Genomic DNA, 17,532 nt, shown 5'->3' on the forward strand with positions numbered 1-17,532 from the left:
GAAAGTACATCAAGGACGTGTTAGAGACATGGACTCGATATCTCCTATGATACCAACGTCCAAAGGTAAATTTGGTGCCTGAGGATTGATGCCTCTTAGAATGAAAACAGCTCTCAGCCTGTTATTGTGGGGCATCTTGCTAGCCTGCACAGTGACTGCTTTGCTCTCAACTCTTTTCTTCAAGCTTCTCAACATTTTATCTGTATAGTCTTATAAAAGTTTTACTGTGCGGGTTTAGGAAGTAAAGTTAACTGCTACCATGACAAACATCACACCAAAACCAAGAACAAATGAGTGTGTCGCATCCATTTATCCATGTGATAAGCCCTCTCACTAAGCAGAGGTAGGCAATTTAAAAGGAAAGGGCACAGCCCTACTAGTGCTTCTTCTACACTCCCCTTAAGATATTTTTGTAACTTTGTTCGTACGCTTCTACCCTTCAATTGTATTCATGGCTACTGTTAATTCTTTTCACTTGATTTCACTTCTGTAAATTTTATTTCAAAGATAAGGCACTTTATATACTGTCCATGGGTGTATAAATGGTACATTTACTTCGGAAAAAAGCTTAGCATTATCTAGTAAAGTTGAACACGCAACTTTACGTCTGGGTATAAAGTTTGCAGAGGTTTTTGTATACATGTACCAGGAGACATATACCAGAATGTTTCCAGCAGCACTCCATTCCATAATGGAAACAACATTAATGTCCACTGATCAGATGCATATACATTGATATATATTCATGTAATGAAATAATAAATTTGTTTTCTTTGTAATAAATACATTAAATAATTTAAATTTTCTTTATAAAGTTATAAAGAAATATAAGTCAGTTATTAACACAGTAGTCAAGATAGTGGTCACTTCAGGGGAAGAAGTGAGGAATTACAGAGTCCTGGTAATGTTCTGTTTCTTAAGCTTATGTGTATGTGTGTGCATACTTAATTATTATTATTTAAACTGTTCATATGTGTTTTATTACCTCATTTATATGTGTGAGATAAATATGACATATAATAACATTTATATGATAAAACACATATAATATATGTTGCATATAATACATATAGATCATACATAATAGTTATATTGGGGTATACTGTAAAATTCACTCTTTTGAAGTGTACAATTCATTAATTTTTACTATGATCAGAGTTGTGCTTTCATCCCCACTATGTAATTTTAGAACATTTAAGTACCCCTAAAATGAACCCTATACAAACATTCTCCATGTCCCTTCTCCCTGCCCCTGATAATCATTAGTCTGCTTTAAGTTTCTATGGATTTGCCTATTCTGGGCATTTTCTATAAATGGAATCACATAATACATGATTGTTTTGTGTCTGGCTTTTTCCACTTAGCATAATGTTTTCAAAGTTAATCCATGTTGTACCATTTATTAACACTTCATTTTTTATTGCTGAATTATAATACCACATTTTATTTATACACTTAACAGTTGATGGTTATTTGAGTTATTTTCACTCTTTGGCTATAATGAGTAATGCTGCTATGAACATCTGTGTATATGTTTTTGTGTAGACGTATGTTTTCATTTCTCTTAGGTATATACCTAGAAGTGGAATTGCTTGGAAATATGATAATTTTTTGTTATTTTGGGGAACTCCCAAACTATTTTTGAAAGCAGTTGTACACTTTTATATTCCTACTAGGAATGTATGAAAGTTCCAATTTCTTCATATCCTCACCAATAGTTGTTACTGTCATTGATTTCATGTTTTGTTTTTTTAATTTATTCTTTCTTTTTGTGATATTGATTTGCATATCCCTAATTAAAAATCACATTGGACATCTTTCATATATTTCAGCCATTTATTTATCTTCTTTGGAAAAATGTCTCAGATACTTTGCCTATTTTTTAATTGGGTTGTTTGCCTTTATATTGTTGGTTGTAAGAGTTACTTGTGATTTTTGGATACATGTCTCCTATCAGATGTAAGATTTGCAAATATTTTTCCCATTCTATGGGTTGGCTTTTCACTTTCTTGATAGTGGCCTTTAAAGCACAAGTTTTTAATTTGGATGAAGTCCAGTTTACCTATTTTTTCTTTTGTCACTTGTGCTTTTGGTTCCATGTCTAACTCCACAGTGTCATATCTGATACTGCATAATCCAAGGTCACAAAGGTATTATATTTTCTTCTAAGAATTTTGTAGTTTTAGCATTTAGGTCTATGGTCAACTTTAAGTTAATTTTTAATACATTGCAAGATAATGATCCAACTTCATTCCTTTGCATGTGTCTATCCAGTTGTCCCAATGCTATTTGTTGAAAAAGCTGTTCTTCCCCCATTGAATTTTCTTGGTATGCTTGTTAAAAATCAATTAACCATACATGTAAGGATTTCTTCCTGGACTCTCAATTCTGTTTCATTGGTTTATGTGCATATCCTATACCAATACCATGCTGTCTTGATTATTGTAGCTTTGTAGTAAGTTTTTAAATTAAGATATATAAGTCCTCCAACTTTGTTATTTTTCAACATTATTTTAGCTGTTCTGGATCCCTTGTGTTTCTATATGAACTTTAGGATCAGATTGTCCATATCTGCAAAAAAAAAAAAAGGAGCTAACTGGAATTTTGATAGAGATTGCATTGAATCTGTACATAAATTTTGGAAGTATTGCCATCTTATCAACATTAAGTCTTCAAATCCATAAACATGGGATGTCTATTTATTTAAATATACTTTTATTCCTTTCAATGATGTTTTATAATTTTCAGTGTACAAGTTTTATACTTCTTCATTAAGTTTATTCCTATGTGTTTTATTTTTTGATGCTATTATAAATGGAATTGTTTTCTTAATTTTATTTTCAGATCATTCATTGCTAGTATGTGGGAATACCATTGATTCTTATTTATTGATCTTATACCCTGAAACCTTACTGAACTCATTAATTCTAGTAAAATTTTTTTAGTGGATTCTTTAGGGCTTTCTAGATTAAAAAATTGCATCATCTGTGAATAGACCTAGTTATCACCAAGGTTATCTAATTTGGTGACATACAATTATTTGTAGGATTCTATCATAATTCTTTTTATTTCTTAAAGGTTGGTAGTAATGTCCCCTTGTTGATTCTTGGTTTTAGTAATTTGAGTCTCCTCTTTTTTTTCTTGGTCAATCTAGCTAAAGTTTTGCTAATTTTGTGATCTTTCAAAGAAAATTTTCAAAGAAAGGTTGGTTTTATTATCCCTATTGTTTTTCTATTCTCTATTTTGTTTATTTCTGTTCTAATCTTTATTATCTTCTTTCTCTGCTTGTTCTGGATTTACTTTCCTCCTCTTCCTAATTCTTTAAAGTGAAAGATAATTGATTTGAGATCTTTTTCCTTTTTTAATGCATAGCTATAAATTTCCCTGTTATCCCTGCTTTAGCTGTATCCTGTAAGTTTTGATTTTTTTTTGTATGATATATGTAACATAAAGCATGTTAAGTTTAATTTTTAAAAAAGGAGGACCTATGGTGAGACCTTGTTGAGCTGGGATGTAATCAGAGCCACCTAGTATCTAGAGCTTGTTCAATTATTGATGCTAGATGGACCATAATATATTTTGTTTCTTTTTTTATTGAAATATATGTATGATATTATATAAGTTACAAGTGTACAATATAATAATGCACAATTTTTAAAGGTTATACTCCATTTATAATTATTATAAAATATTGGCTATATTCCACATACTATACAATATATCCTTCTAGTTTATTTATTTTATACATAATTGTACCTCTCAATCCCCTAACCCTATCTCACCCGTCCCCTCTTTCCTTCTCCCCACTGTTAACTATTAGTTTGTTCACTATGTCTATGAGCCTGTTTCTTTTTGGTTATATTCACTATTTGTTTAATTTTTTAGATTCTACATATAAGTGATATCATACAGTATTTGTCTTTCCTTGTCTAACTTATTTAGCACAGTACCCTCCAATTCCATTCATATTGTTACAAATAGCAAAATTTCATCCTTTTTAATGGCTCAGTAGTATTCCACTGTGTGTGTGTGAGTGTGTATACCACATCTTCTTTATCCATTCATCTGCTGATGGACACTTAGGTTGCTTCCATATCTTGGCAATTGTAAATAATGCTGCTTTGAACATTGAGGTGCATGTATCTCCTGATATATGTCTTTCATCAGTGTCTTACAGTTTTCCAAGTACAAGTCTTTTACCGCCTTAGGTCGGTTTATTCCTAGGTATTTATTCCTTTTGATGCCGTGGAAAATGGGATTATTTCCTTCATTTATTTTTCTGATAGTTCATTATTAGTGTATAGAAGTGTAACAGATTTCTGTATATTAATTTTCTACCCTGCAACTTTACTGAAGTCATTGATGAGCTTGAGTAGTTTTCTGGTGGCATCTTTAGGATTAGTATTATGTCATAGGTATAGTGTTATGTCATCTGCAAATAGTGACAGTTTTACTTCACTTTCAACTTGGATACCATTCTTTCTTTCTTTCTTTCTTTTTCCTTGTCTCATTGCTGTGGCTAGGACTTTCAACACTATTTTGAATGGAAGTGGCAAGAGTGAGCATCCTTGTCTTATTCCTGATCTTAGAGGAAATGCTTTCAGCTTTTCACCATTGAGTGTGATATTAACTGTCAGCTTGTCATATATGGCCTTTATTATATTGAGGTATGTTCCCTCTATGCCCACTTTCTGGAGAGTGTTTTTTAAATCATAAATGGATGTTGAATTTTGTCAAAAGCTTTTCTGTATCTATTGAGATGATTGTATGGTTTTATTCTTCAGTTTGTTAATGTGATCTATCACATTGATTGATTTGTGGATATTGAAAAATCCTTGCATCCCTGGGATAAGTCCCACTTGGTCATGTATATGATCCTTTTTAATGTGTTGTTAGATTTGGTTTGCTAATATTTTGTTAAGGATTTTTGTATTTATGTTCATCAGTGATATTGGCCTGTAATTTCCTTTTTTGTGATATTTTTGTCTAATTTTGGTATCTGGGTGATGCTGGCCTTGTGGAATGAGTTCAGAAGTGTTCCTTCCTCTGTAATTTTTTGGGATATTTCAGAAAGGTAGGTTTTAGCTCTTCTCTAAATGTTTGGTAGAATTTACCTGATAAGCCTCCTGTTCCTGGACTTTTGTTTGTTGGGAGTTTTTAAATTACTGATTCGATTTCAGTGCTGGCAATTGATCTGTTCATATTTTCAATTTCTTCCTGGTTCAGTCTTAGGAGTTTGTATCTTTCTAAGAATTTGTCCATTCCTTTTAGGTTGTCCATTTTATTGGCATATAGTTGTTTGTGATAGTTTCTTGTGACCCTTTGTATTTCTGTGGTATCGGTTGTAACTTCTTTTCATTTCTGATTTCATTGATTTGGTTCCTCTCCTTTTTTTTCTTGTTAAGTCTAGCTAAAGATTTATCAATTTTGAAATTATTTCAGAATAAAAACTTATAATTAAAAAAATCACAAGAAAATAAACAAAAAAAGGAAAGAGACATTATTTATTACCATTCTTTTAGGAACAAAATAATTAGAAGATGTTATAACATATGGCAATGAATAAACTCTAGTGGCAATTACAACTAACCTGTCTAGCTGAGCCATAGCTAGTTGATTCATGTGAGATAGGTGAGGAAAAAGAGGTCTCCAGAAGGGAAGCCAAACACTTGGTCAAGGCCTGAGAGTTTTACTTGGTTTCAAAAGGTTAAATCATTTGTCCGCAGGGACTGATTGGGGCAGGGGAGAGAGTGGTGATTGGAAGAAAGGAGGAAGGGGATGACTTGCCTTAATTAGGAATTGCTGGGCTCCTGCTGGTTTTCTTGAGACCAAATAGATTGTGTAGATAGAAATCCAAACTCCTTTAGATAATATTCTCTATTGGGGAAGACTGTCATTAACTGAAGAGACAATCTTTCACTATCATTTAATCAGAGAAGACCATTCACAGAAAATCATTGTGTGGAAAATCTTAGCCTCATAAGAAGGAAGATATCGAGACATAGTTGACTTAATCTGGGCCTAACGAGTTAATGATTCCCTGGAGGAAGGAATAGAATCAGAGACTAGCCAAATCCTTGACTTCCATGAATTCGCCTCACCTCAAGATTTCTCCTTCATATACATGATTTTAAGCTGTAATGATTATACCTGCTGTTACCTGCTCTATTTTCATCCTCTCTCATTCTTAATCCTGACATAAAGAGATCCTTCGAAATTAGAGAGTAGGGAGGCTTCTTGCCTGGAAGGACCAATGCAAGACACAGACCAGGAGAAAAAACCCCTGCAAAACGTATATCCAACAAATGACTTATGTTTAAAATTTACAAACAACTCAACAAAAAAAAAAGATTTTTAAAAATCCAACAATAAAAAATGAGCAAAAGACTTAAACACACACTTAAATTTAAGTAGATATACAGATGGCACATAAGCACACACAAAATGTTCAGTATCATTAGCCATTAAGAAAATGTAAATTAATAATGTAAATTAATATACTTAAAATGACTATTTACCCACTAGGTTGGCTAAAATTAAAAAGACTAAGTGTTGATGAGGATGTATAGGAACTAGAACTCTCATTCACTGCTAGTGGGAATATAAAATGGTATAATCACTTTGGAAAACAATTTATGATTTTTTAAAAGTTAAACATATACTTACCTCATGATCCAACTGTATCACTCCTACGTATATATCCAGAGAAATGAAAACATGCCACACAAAGACCTATACACAGATATTCATAGTAGCTCTATTTGTAATAGCCAAAAGTGGAAATAATCCAAATGTCCATCAACAGTAAATGGATAAATAAATTATAGTTTATTCAGAATTCTACCAGCAATCAAAAGGAACTACTGATATATAAAACACCATGGATAAATCTCAGAATAATTATGCTGAGTGAAAAAAAGTCAGACACACACACCAAAAAAACCCCCAACTCTGGGTATATAATAAGTGATTCGATTTATATAAAATTCTAGAAAATGGAAACTAAAGTGACATAAAACATATATATCAGTGTTTGCCTGGGAAGAAAGGTGGGGGGGTTGGGGTTAGGATGGGGTGGAGAGGAATGGATTACAACAGGGCACAAGGAAACCTGGCAATAATGGATATGTTCATTATTCTAATTGTGCAGATGGTTTCACAAGTATATATATATATATATATTTGTCAAAATTAATAAAAATTTACACTTTATATATGTTCAATGTAATACATGGCAATTATACTTCAATAAAGTTGTTTTTTTTTAAACTTACATTTTATCATTTCCAAAGGGTAGATTAGAGAGGTGACAGTGGTTCTGAGCTCTCTTTATTCCAGAGGAGGAGTTGTATTTTGAGCTCTGGATGGTTTTCATGGGATCGGAGATGGTTTAGGCTAGTGAACACTCACACACTTAACAATGTACTGTAGTTTCCTCTGCTTAGATGAAGCAGAGGCTCTATTCCAAGGAGGCAATTTTGGGGACAATTTCTCCACACTACAAAAACAAAGGTGATGACTCAATAATCAAGAAAGTTTTCTATCCTTTCTCTTACTGAGGATTTGAAGACAGTTGTGGGCACAATCCTTGTCTAGGTCCAAGTTACGTAATGAGGAGGAAAAATAAAAGAGTGGATTAAAAATAAAAAATAAGTAGACTAAAAGTCCTATTTGCTATTTTTATAAAGGGAATATACTTTACAGACAGGAGGTTGAGTCATATGCTGGAATGACATGGAATGATTTTCCATATCCAGGAGTGACATGGAATGATAAAGAGGTCCATTAGTACACATTTCATATACTTCCTGAATTTCCTCTTAAACACATGACTTAAAATAGATTCAAGCTCTCTGGGCAAGATGTGATAAGAGATGTGAAAGGTTAAAAAAAATTAAATGTAAAAATAATCTCTATTTACCCTCTCCTGGGACTTTAGGTAAGAATGTAAAAACTCAACTGCCCTTGAGCCGGATGAGCCGGGAAGAACTGGAAGACAGTTTATTTCGTCTTCGTGATGAGCACATTTTGGTGAAGGAGCTTTTTTGGAAGCAACAGGATGAGATCAAAAGGTACCTATTCTGTATGTAATAGTTTGTATCTGCTAATCCCAAACACCCAAAAAACCCTGGAACCCTGTAAGCCGGAAACTCTACTTCTAGGACTGAAAGAACTACATGAACATAAAGATGTTTGCAGAGGTATGCTGACAGATATAGTTTATAATGAATACAAGCTGAAAAGGAAAAAAAAAGGTACCTAGAGTTCTCCTTAAGTCTTGAAAATCTGTATCTACACCAGGCCTACACCACAAGAAACCAAAAAGAATACATTTTCCTGAAATGTCTATACCAGAAAACAGTTCAAATGTCAAGGATGGTTAACTCCAAAAATAATTTTTGAAGCGGTATTGCTTTATTCTGTTTTCTTGCCAAACACATCAATCGACTGTGGCCACAGTCCACAAAACATGATCAGTTATTCCAATCCAGAGAGCAAGAGACTGGGAAGGTTTTTGCCCTGGTCACAAAAGAGAGAATGGGGACAGGGGAATAGCCAAAATCTCAGGGGAATAAAGGCTGCAGGGGCAAATAAGAGAAGGGGTTTTTATTTGCAAAACCAAACCAAAAATCATATTGATCATTTACTATATGCAGGCATGTTATATGTGCTTTATAACTTAATATTATAAATAATATTAATTCACTTAATACTGTGAAAGAAGCATTATTAAGAGGAAAAGGAAGCACAAAGAGGTTAAGTAACTTGTCCAAGGGCATAGCTAGGGAGTGGCAGAGCCGAAAGCTCTTAACTCCAAAATATACCATATACAGTGACTTTAGGGTATTGGCTTTCAAAAGTGTATCTTTTGGGTGCAAACCTGGAAAGGAATCTGAGATGGGGTGTGTGTAGATAAACAGAGAGCATAAGAGTTCCGAAAAGTCTGGGGTTAATCTCTAGGATACGTTTTGAAGATATAAGTGTCAATGCCTTCCAGCCAAAGACCACCAGAAACACACCTAATTGGGCAAGTTGGGTTATTACTTTTGCAGCTAGAAAAAAATGCACACCATCGGCATCTCAGTGAGAATGTATTAGAAAGAGCGTATTTATAGGATTTGTGCTTTAGTTGGGTGACTTGGGGGAAGGTCCAAGGTAACAGGAGTTTGCTCCAGATTTGGTGCTATCAGAAAGCAGGGGCAATTCTATGCTTGGATATCTCAAATCTTATCTACAGGAAGGAGAGACTAGAGTGAGGCTAAATTTGTAATTGGGAAAGAAGAAACAGTCACTCATATTAGCCAGGAGAGGTGTATGTTTGGTATTTTGTGGGTGGCACGGAGACATTTTTTCAGTGCTGAGACAAAAGTACGCAGCAGCCTTGTTTTGTATCACTCGATCATGGTCTCAGTGTGACATTGTGTGATGCTGCTGTTCCATGAGATTACGTCCTACAGAAGGATAACATGGCCTAGCTGTGAGCACCAGGCCACCTTCCAGCAACACTGAGGACTAGCTATGTCAGACCAATTCCCTGAGGTCAAAAGCAGCTTTGTGCTTTCTCATTGGTAATTCCCAGGAATGGTTCAGAGTTTCATTTAGACTTTGCAGGATTGCAGGCTTCCAGCACACATGCCAACACTCTTTAGAGTTGGAGATTCTTTTATATTGTGGAGAACGTGAGAATCCAGTGAAGACAGATAGTTGCATGGGCCAAAAACTCTGGCTTCTTGGTTGATAACCAAAAAGTATTTGAGATTATTAGATATTAGGTGGCTAAATTGGATTCTATCCCCTCTGATTTTGGGCAAGTTACCCTAGCTGTTTTATGCTTTGATTTCTTTATCTGGGTATAATTATCTGTAATAATACTAGCTAACTCCTACATTGCTTGCATTGCACCATCATTGCTCTAAGCCCTTTATATATATTAACTTACTTAATACTTTTAACAATCCAATGAGGCAGGTAGTATTTTTATCTTTATTTAAAGATGAGAAAACTGAGCACAAAAGGCTAATGACATGGCCCAGGCCGCATAGGCAGTAAATGTCAGAACTGGCAGGCAGTGGGACTGCAGAATTTGATGGTAATGGTTAAAAGTATGACTTTAGGTCAAGATGATAAATAATGATTGACTATCCACTGTAGGTAAGGCTGCGTGTATCCAGGGGGGCTGGAGAGAAATAATCCTGAAAGTGGGCTCATACACAGGAGTGTAAGAACAGTTGGAATGGGAGAAGTAAATATTAAAATTTCTACTTATATTTAATTATCTTTCTTTTAAAAATTAGCATTTTTATGTTTTATAATGACCATAATTTATCAGTATAGAAGTAACTGTATATAATGTAAAAATAAAGACACAAATATATTGAGGCGTGCCCTATTTTTTACCAAGATGAGTGTGTGATCACTGCACAATGAACAGTACATAAATTTACATTAGAGATCAGTTCGGGTTATTTGCCACCAAATAAACTGTGTAAATAATAACTGTCATAGGAGAAGGCACGTGCCACCAGCTCTATGTTTGCCCGTAGGATGAGGACAGCCTTGCTCCGGCTCACCGCGGCAGGCCGGGACCTGAGGCCCGAGGTAGCAACGGCGGAGCAGCTCCGGGAGCCCGCTAGGCGGCGGCGGAACGCGGGGTGGCGGCAGCGCCCCGCCAAGCATCAGTGCCCTCCCGTGCACGGGCTGCAACTGCAGCTGCAGCGCTTGGGCCCCCCTGCTCCCCGCCGCACCCAGCCTCGCGTCCACGTGGGACACAGACAGCTCCACACCGCAGGGGCGCCGGGGGCCGAGAAACCCAAGAGGGGTGAGGCTCAGGACCAAGTCCCCGACAGGGCAAAAACACTGGGAAGGGTTGGTTTGCCAGCCACATTTCCTCCTCACTGCTTCATTCCGTCCACTACCCCACTTTGTTCTTTTGTTCTCATTCCTTTCTACCTCCCTAAAATCTTTTTTTCTGAGTAGGATGTCAGGTTCGAAATTCTCAGTTCACTGTGAAGTACTGCTGAGATGAGAATCAGACAGTGGAAATTGAACTTCACTGATCAAGTTCTGAAGGGTCTAGAAAGCAGAGATAACTTTGATGACCTGCTCAGGTGTAAGAGGCAGTGGTCTTAAGACAGGTCCCTTTCCTGGGACTCTGGGACTCTGGGCTAAGCGGCCATGCCTCTAAAACTGGGATTCTTTGCTTTTTTGGGGAAGTGGACTCCTTTGAAACCATGATCAAAGCTAGGCTTCCTCCCAAGAAAAATATGGGTACCTGTAGACAAAACTTTGCATACAGTTCCATGGATTCAGATTCCCAAAGTCCATTCCTGAAGTCCAGGCTATTAAGTGAGGAGTTGCAGTTTCTTCTCTTCCTGTATTCCAAGTGGCTAAGTCCCTGACTAGGAGTCTCTGGCTGCTGTGGAACTCAACATTGATTCAATACAAATCTGTGTGTATATTTCCTTCACCTGGCCTACTCATCCCTGCTTTACGTCTGTGGGCATGGGATGTCTTTATCCTGGGGATTCAAAGTTAAGTTTTGTTCAGTATGGTCCTGTGTTTTCAAGCTCCCTACTTGAGCCAACCAAACCCTTGTGAAAACAACTAAAAGTAGGAAAACTAAGTAAGTCTAAATTTCAATTCAGTTTAACGTCAGCGTTATTGAATACCAGTTATATACCAGGCACTAGAGATAAAGATGCATAGACACAAAGTCCCTGCTCTTTCTTCTTCCCATTTATACTCACTTAAGAGTCTGTACTGCTGCTGAATTATTAGACCTGCAGTTGCATATCTATGCAGGAGTAAAGACTGAGAACCTCTCCTCTGATCATTGGTCATATAAGGATTTCCGCCTACTTCCAGCACTTGGTGTTCCATTTCTAGTGCTTGATGCTCTGGAGAAATCTGTTGCCAGAGTCTGCATCTTCTGTCTAAACTTTCAGAGTCAAGGGACCGGCTGAGCTACACAGCCCCTCCCACATTCAAGGAACATGTGACAAGTGAAAAAGCCAGAGGTGAAATAGCCAGTGAACCCAGCGAACTGTGAGTTCTTTTCCTTTATCCTGTGCTATTACTCTTTCAGCTTTAATTGGAAAAACATCATTTAGGGAACAAGTGAATATTGGCATTTGTGAGTCTTTCCAGCATACTCAGAGAAGATGAAAGTCAACCCTAGGTCAAATTCTAACTTCATTGCTTAAAAATGGAAAATAAGCATCTCTCTGTCTTCCAAGGAAAGGAAAATAAAGGCCCTTTCCTTAACTGAAGATATTCCCTCTCTTTCCCTTTTTATTTCCCCCCTTAGATCGTAATTCACTTATATTTCTGTTTGATAATTGAAAGCTATATTTTGTAAGATTATCCTCCACGTATGCCAAGATTACTCACTCCTCTACCTTCTTTTTATATATGTGAGTGCCCAGTTCTAAACTCCTATAACGGCAGTTTCTATTTCTTCTTTTTGTTCCTAATTCTAACAGTATAATTTCTTTTAGCAAAGTCATAATTATGGCTAAAGTCATTGGTCTAACAGTCATAAAGTCACATGCCTAACAGTGCCCACATTATGACCAGCAGTACTATGGAAGTGGAAGAACCACTCAAGTCTCCTGAGAAAATGTGGTCCAAAGATGAAAACTGTGAACAGAGGAGCTCTTTGGAGTGTGCTCAGAAGGCCACAGAGCTTCGGTAAGAGCGTGGCATTCCATACCTCGAGTCGTAACAAACTGGAAAAGAGATTCTTGCTTGAACCTGTCCTCCGTCTCAGAGAAAAAGAGAATGCTTGGGATTGAATTCAATCTGAGAAGTAGACCTGAAGTACCAAGTGGGTTAAGAAATAGATTAACCTAAAGGGGATGCTTATGTAGAATAGAAGATTTGCTGCTTCACTTCATAGGATTAAAAAAAACACAACTGTCATCCTTATCACCAGATAGGGGATCTCCACCCCCACTGTGTATCAGTCCTTGGAGAACTTTTTAAAAAATAGACTTTATTTTTTAGACTAGTTTAGGTTCACAACAAAATTGAGCGTTAAAATACAGAGATTTCCCATATACTAGTCCTGCCCCCTCCCCCTATACAGCCTCCGCCACTGCCAACATACCCTGCCAGGGTGGTACATTTATTATAATGGATGAACCTACACTGACACATCATAATCACACAAAGTCCATAGTTTACCTTAGGGTTCACTCTTGGTGTTGTCCATTCTATGGGTTTGGACAAATGTATAATGACAAGTATCCATCATTAGAGTATCACACAGAACAGTTTCACTGCCCTAAAAATCCTCTGTGCTTTGCCTATTCATCCCTCCCTACTCTGTAACCCCTGGCACCACTGATCTTACTGTCTTCATAGTCTTGCCTTTTCCAGAATGTCATATAATTGGGATCATACAGCATATACCCTTTTCAGATTGGCTTTTTTGACTTAGCAATATGCATTTAAATTTCCTCCATGTCTTTTCATAGCTTGATAGCTCATTTCTTTAAAAAAATTTCTTTTTCAATTTTAAAAAGACTGAGACCATCACTTTATTTTTTCTGGTGGGGGGAGGTAACTAGGTTTGTTTGTTTGTTTATTTAAATAGAGGTACTGGGGATTGAACCCATGACCTCATGCATGCTAAGCACATGCTCTACCACTGAGCTATACTCTCACCCTAGCTCATTTCTCTTTAGCACTAAATAACATTCCATTGTCTGGATGTACCACAGTTAGTTTATGCATTCATTTACTGAAGAACATCTTGGTAGCTTCCAAGTTTTGGCAATTATGAATGAAACTGCTATAAACATCCATGTGCACATATTTTGTCTGGACAGAAGTTTTCAACCTGGAGGCCTTTAAAACCACAAATGACTGGGCCCTACCCCAGAGGCTCCCTTTCAGTTATTTGGGGGTAGAGTTGAGGCAGTGTAATTTTAAAGATCTCTTCAGATGGTTGTAATAAGCAGCTAGGACTAGGGGATCACTGAGACAGTCTGGTGAGCCCAAATCCTTCCCAGTACCTTGCAGATGTAAAGAAAACATGATCTCCTGGTTTCAGAAATAATAATCTTCTTTTATGTCCCCTGTCCATATCCAGAGGGGGGAAAGTGATTTACTCTGTCCATTCACAGACAATGTTTTAGCACTGTCTCCTTTCTCCAGAGCTTCCATTAAGGAGAATATACAGCTGATACAACTTCAGAAGCTCTTACGTGAAAGGAATACCTGTTTGGCAGCGACAAAAGCACAATTAACGGAAGTTCAGGCGGTGAGTTGCTATCATCAGTTGTTCTTTTTTAGGGGGAAAAACCAATTAGTTAAAAGATTAGTAACTGAATCGCTTTGCTGTACACCTGAAACTAACACTGTAAATTGACAAAACTCCAATAGGAAATAACAATTTAAAAACAGAGATCAGTGTTATTTCTCCATTTTACACCACAGTTGAGAGAAACTAAGTTACTTGTCTGTAGTCACACAATCTATAGGTGGTGTTCAAATCCAAGCCTTACAACTCAGAGTACATTCCTTTTCCAGTACTTCCCATTATCCCTCTGTTTGGAAGCAGGCTCGAGTCCTGCCCGCTAAGGTGGAATTAAGCGGGGTTAACTTGTTCAGGTTAGGGTCCCAGCCAAAGACCACAGAGTTTAATTAAGCTGGGAAGTCAAGAGCAGTCATGGGAAGGGGAGAGAAACCAGGTTACTGAGCCCTTTCTACATGGTGGACTCTGTCCTAGATACTCATAGTCATGATCTCATTTAAGCCCAACAACGACCCCAAGGTAAGTATGTTTAACGGATGAGGGAACTGAGCCTTGAACAAGTTAAATAACTTGCTCAAGTTATAAAAAGAGTAAGAGGCAGAGCAGGACATGAGTCCAGGTTTATCTGGCACCAAGGCTCATACTCTTCTCATTACCACACAATAGACACTCATATCTGAATGATAGAGATATGGCATCAAAGGTCTAAATAATAGATGGGCACCATTCTTTTATTGAATAAATATTTATTGACTTCCAGGAACTGTGCAGAGTACAAGGATACAAAGATTAAAAAGATAAGATAGCTCCTGCCTTCAAGGAACTTACAGGAGAAGACAAGATGCAACCAAGTCCAGTCATCCACAAACAGGGTATGGGGTGGGAGTAGGGGAGGGACACAAAAGAGAGAGTAGTCAGATCCACTAGCAGATGGGGTGCAGGATCTGAAGAGGATTCATAAAGGATTTTATTCATGAGCCAAATCCTGGAATACTGAGTTTAGCAGGTGTTAGTGAGTTTGTAAGAGAGGGAAGGGCTTTCCACGGGAGAAACCATGTAGACCAAGTCACAGAGGTGAGAAACATCAGGGACAAGGTCATGGAGGCCTTATCAGGAGTTTAGACTTTATCCCATAGACAGCAGAGAGCCACAGAAAAGTTTTAAGCAAGTTGATGACAAGGCCATTTTTTTTTGCCCAAAGATACTACTTTGCCTTTTCTTAACATCTGAAATGTTTTGAAATACATTTTAGTAAAAAAAAAAATACTTTTGAAAAACTATTATATAAAGCACTAATAATTATTAATTTGGGATAGCAGCATTATAGATGACTGCTATGATAGTCCTTATACTTTTCTGAAATTTTCAGCTTCTCAGAAATGACAAAATGATTCCATTCTTTTCAAAGAAATGGTATGATCTATTATGTTCACAGACTGCCTGGCAAGCTAGGGCAGGAGTAAAGGAATAGCAATTAGTAAACAGGTACACGAATTGATGTAATTTACAAAAATTTTTACAACGTCTTTTAAAATAAATATTAAAAAATTTGTATTATGGAAATAAACAAAATAAACATCAAGTTGATACATCAATAGAATAATACGTCTTTCTTTCTTCCAGGCTTATGATACTCTGCTGCAGAAGGTACTTAATAAAGATTCCTTAAATCTGTTGTTTAGTAATCAGAGTAATGAAACCCAAAGAAATCTTCATCTTCAAGTAACACTAGAATTTAGACAACTCAAATTTATTATGTTATATAATTTTTACTAAGACAAATGATATTATTACTATTATCAGAAGATACTCATTACACTGTTTTCATAAAAATTGAAGTATGAAACCTGAGTTGAGAAATATTTGGAATAATATTTTTCAGCCTATTGCTAGAGAAAATGATAGCATTTTAATGAAAAATTCCTAGGAATAGTCCTCTAGCCTGTGGGAATTGCTGAGATATAACAAAGTGGTTGCAAATCTTCACCAGTATTATCAAATATTTGCACCCCTGTGAGTGGAGTACCGGTGAAGCTGGGTGAATGTCCGTGATTAAGAGTCACAGATGCAGAGTTCCCATCAAGACCAGCCACAGTTGTTCCTCACCAGAAGTGTTCACCAGAAAAATGCACATTTAACTTCCAGAGTTAACATCTCAGTTGGCTAGGTGCAAAACGAGAAATATTTCATCATAAAAAAGCACCCGAACAGCTTAGAAAGTAAAGGCAGCTGAGAAAGGTGGCACTTCACTTAGAGCCAAGGTTGAATTCGAACCTTGGGAAAATTAAGGCTCCAGTGATGAATTATAGTCTCCCAGAGTGGAAAAGCCTCACTAACAGGGAAATGATACTCCCTGAGAAATGCTAGGGTGAAAAACAAGGTCAGTTTATAGAGCAAAGGCAACATGCTGTAAATCAAAGCCATTCTTGAGACATCCACTAGGGAATGCTGGGGTTGCTGGTATCTTGAGGCCACTCCTGCTGGGATATGAACATTCCCAGAGCAACTTTCTTTTTGCCCCAGAATGAGGGAATCCTGGGTGCAGCCCATGATGCCCTCCTCAGCCAAGTGAATGAGCTCAGGGCAGAGCTGAAGGAGGAGAGCAAGAAGGCTGTGAGCTTGAAGAGCCAACTGGAGGATGTGTCCATCCTGCAGATAACACTGAAGGAGGTAGGTAACAATAATAATTGAAAGATACAATTGTATGTTACAGTCCAATTTCAGAGATGTCAAAAAGTGTATCTTAGCAACAGTATGGGTATTTAATTTTTTTCAAATGAGAAAAATGAGGTGCCAAGTGGTTAAGTAATTTGCTCAAGATTGCACCATTAGGGGAAAAACTAGGATTTATACTTATGTCTGTCTCCAAAGTCTTCACTCTGTTATAATGTCCTACTGCTTCCCTAATAGTATAAACCCAGATATCATGAAAATTTAATTCAGAGAATTTTCATTAATTCCAATAAAATTTTCTATCACACCTTCAGTTGGTTCAAGTCTTTATGGTCAAATGGATCCTCACAGATGTGGGAGACAAACATAGAAACTATCCCACCTGAGTCCTACCCTGCAACAGAGAAGGGAGAATGTATGCAAGGCTCTAGATTGGAAAATCACATCTCAGGCACTCTATGTCATTCTTAGTTTCAGGAGAGAGTTGAAGATTTGGAAAAAGAACGAAAATTGCTGAATGACAATTATGACAAACTCTTAGAAAAGTGAGTATGAATTTGGATCTCAGAGCATTGTTTATTATAAAAGATAATTGTAGA

General features: G+C 36.8%; 1 protein-coding gene across 1 annotated transcript in view; it reads left to right on the top strand.

Moving 5' to 3' along the window:
• The window catches only part of RPGRIP1 (RPGR interacting protein 1), a 57,420-nt gene continuing 39,888 nt past the window's right edge, over positions 1-17,532 (top strand). Inside the window, exons 1-9 of the mRNA XM_072962774.1 lie at positions 1-65; positions 7,940-8,072; positions 10,545-10,819; positions 11,946-12,045; positions 12,559-12,690; positions 14,161-14,266; positions 15,884-15,907; positions 16,784-16,930; positions 17,405-17,478. Of these exons, the coding sequence (XP_072818875.1) occupies positions 29-65; positions 7,940-8,072; positions 10,545-10,819; positions 11,946-12,045; positions 12,559-12,690; positions 14,161-14,266; positions 15,884-15,907; positions 16,784-16,930; positions 17,405-17,478 (1,028 nt within the window). The 5' untranslated portion in view covers positions 1-28. The remainder of the gene's footprint in view (positions 66-7,939; positions 8,073-10,544; positions 10,820-11,945; positions 12,046-12,558; positions 12,691-14,160; positions 14,267-15,883; positions 15,908-16,783; positions 16,931-17,404; positions 17,479-17,532) is intronic.

The sequence above is a fragment of the Vicugna pacos genome, chromosome 6 (assembly GCF_048564905.1).
Source record: "Vicugna pacos chromosome 6, VicPac4, whole genome shotgun sequence".
NCBI classification, from domain to species: domain Eukaryota; kingdom Metazoa; phylum Chordata; class Mammalia; order Artiodactyla; family Camelidae; genus Vicugna; species Vicugna pacos.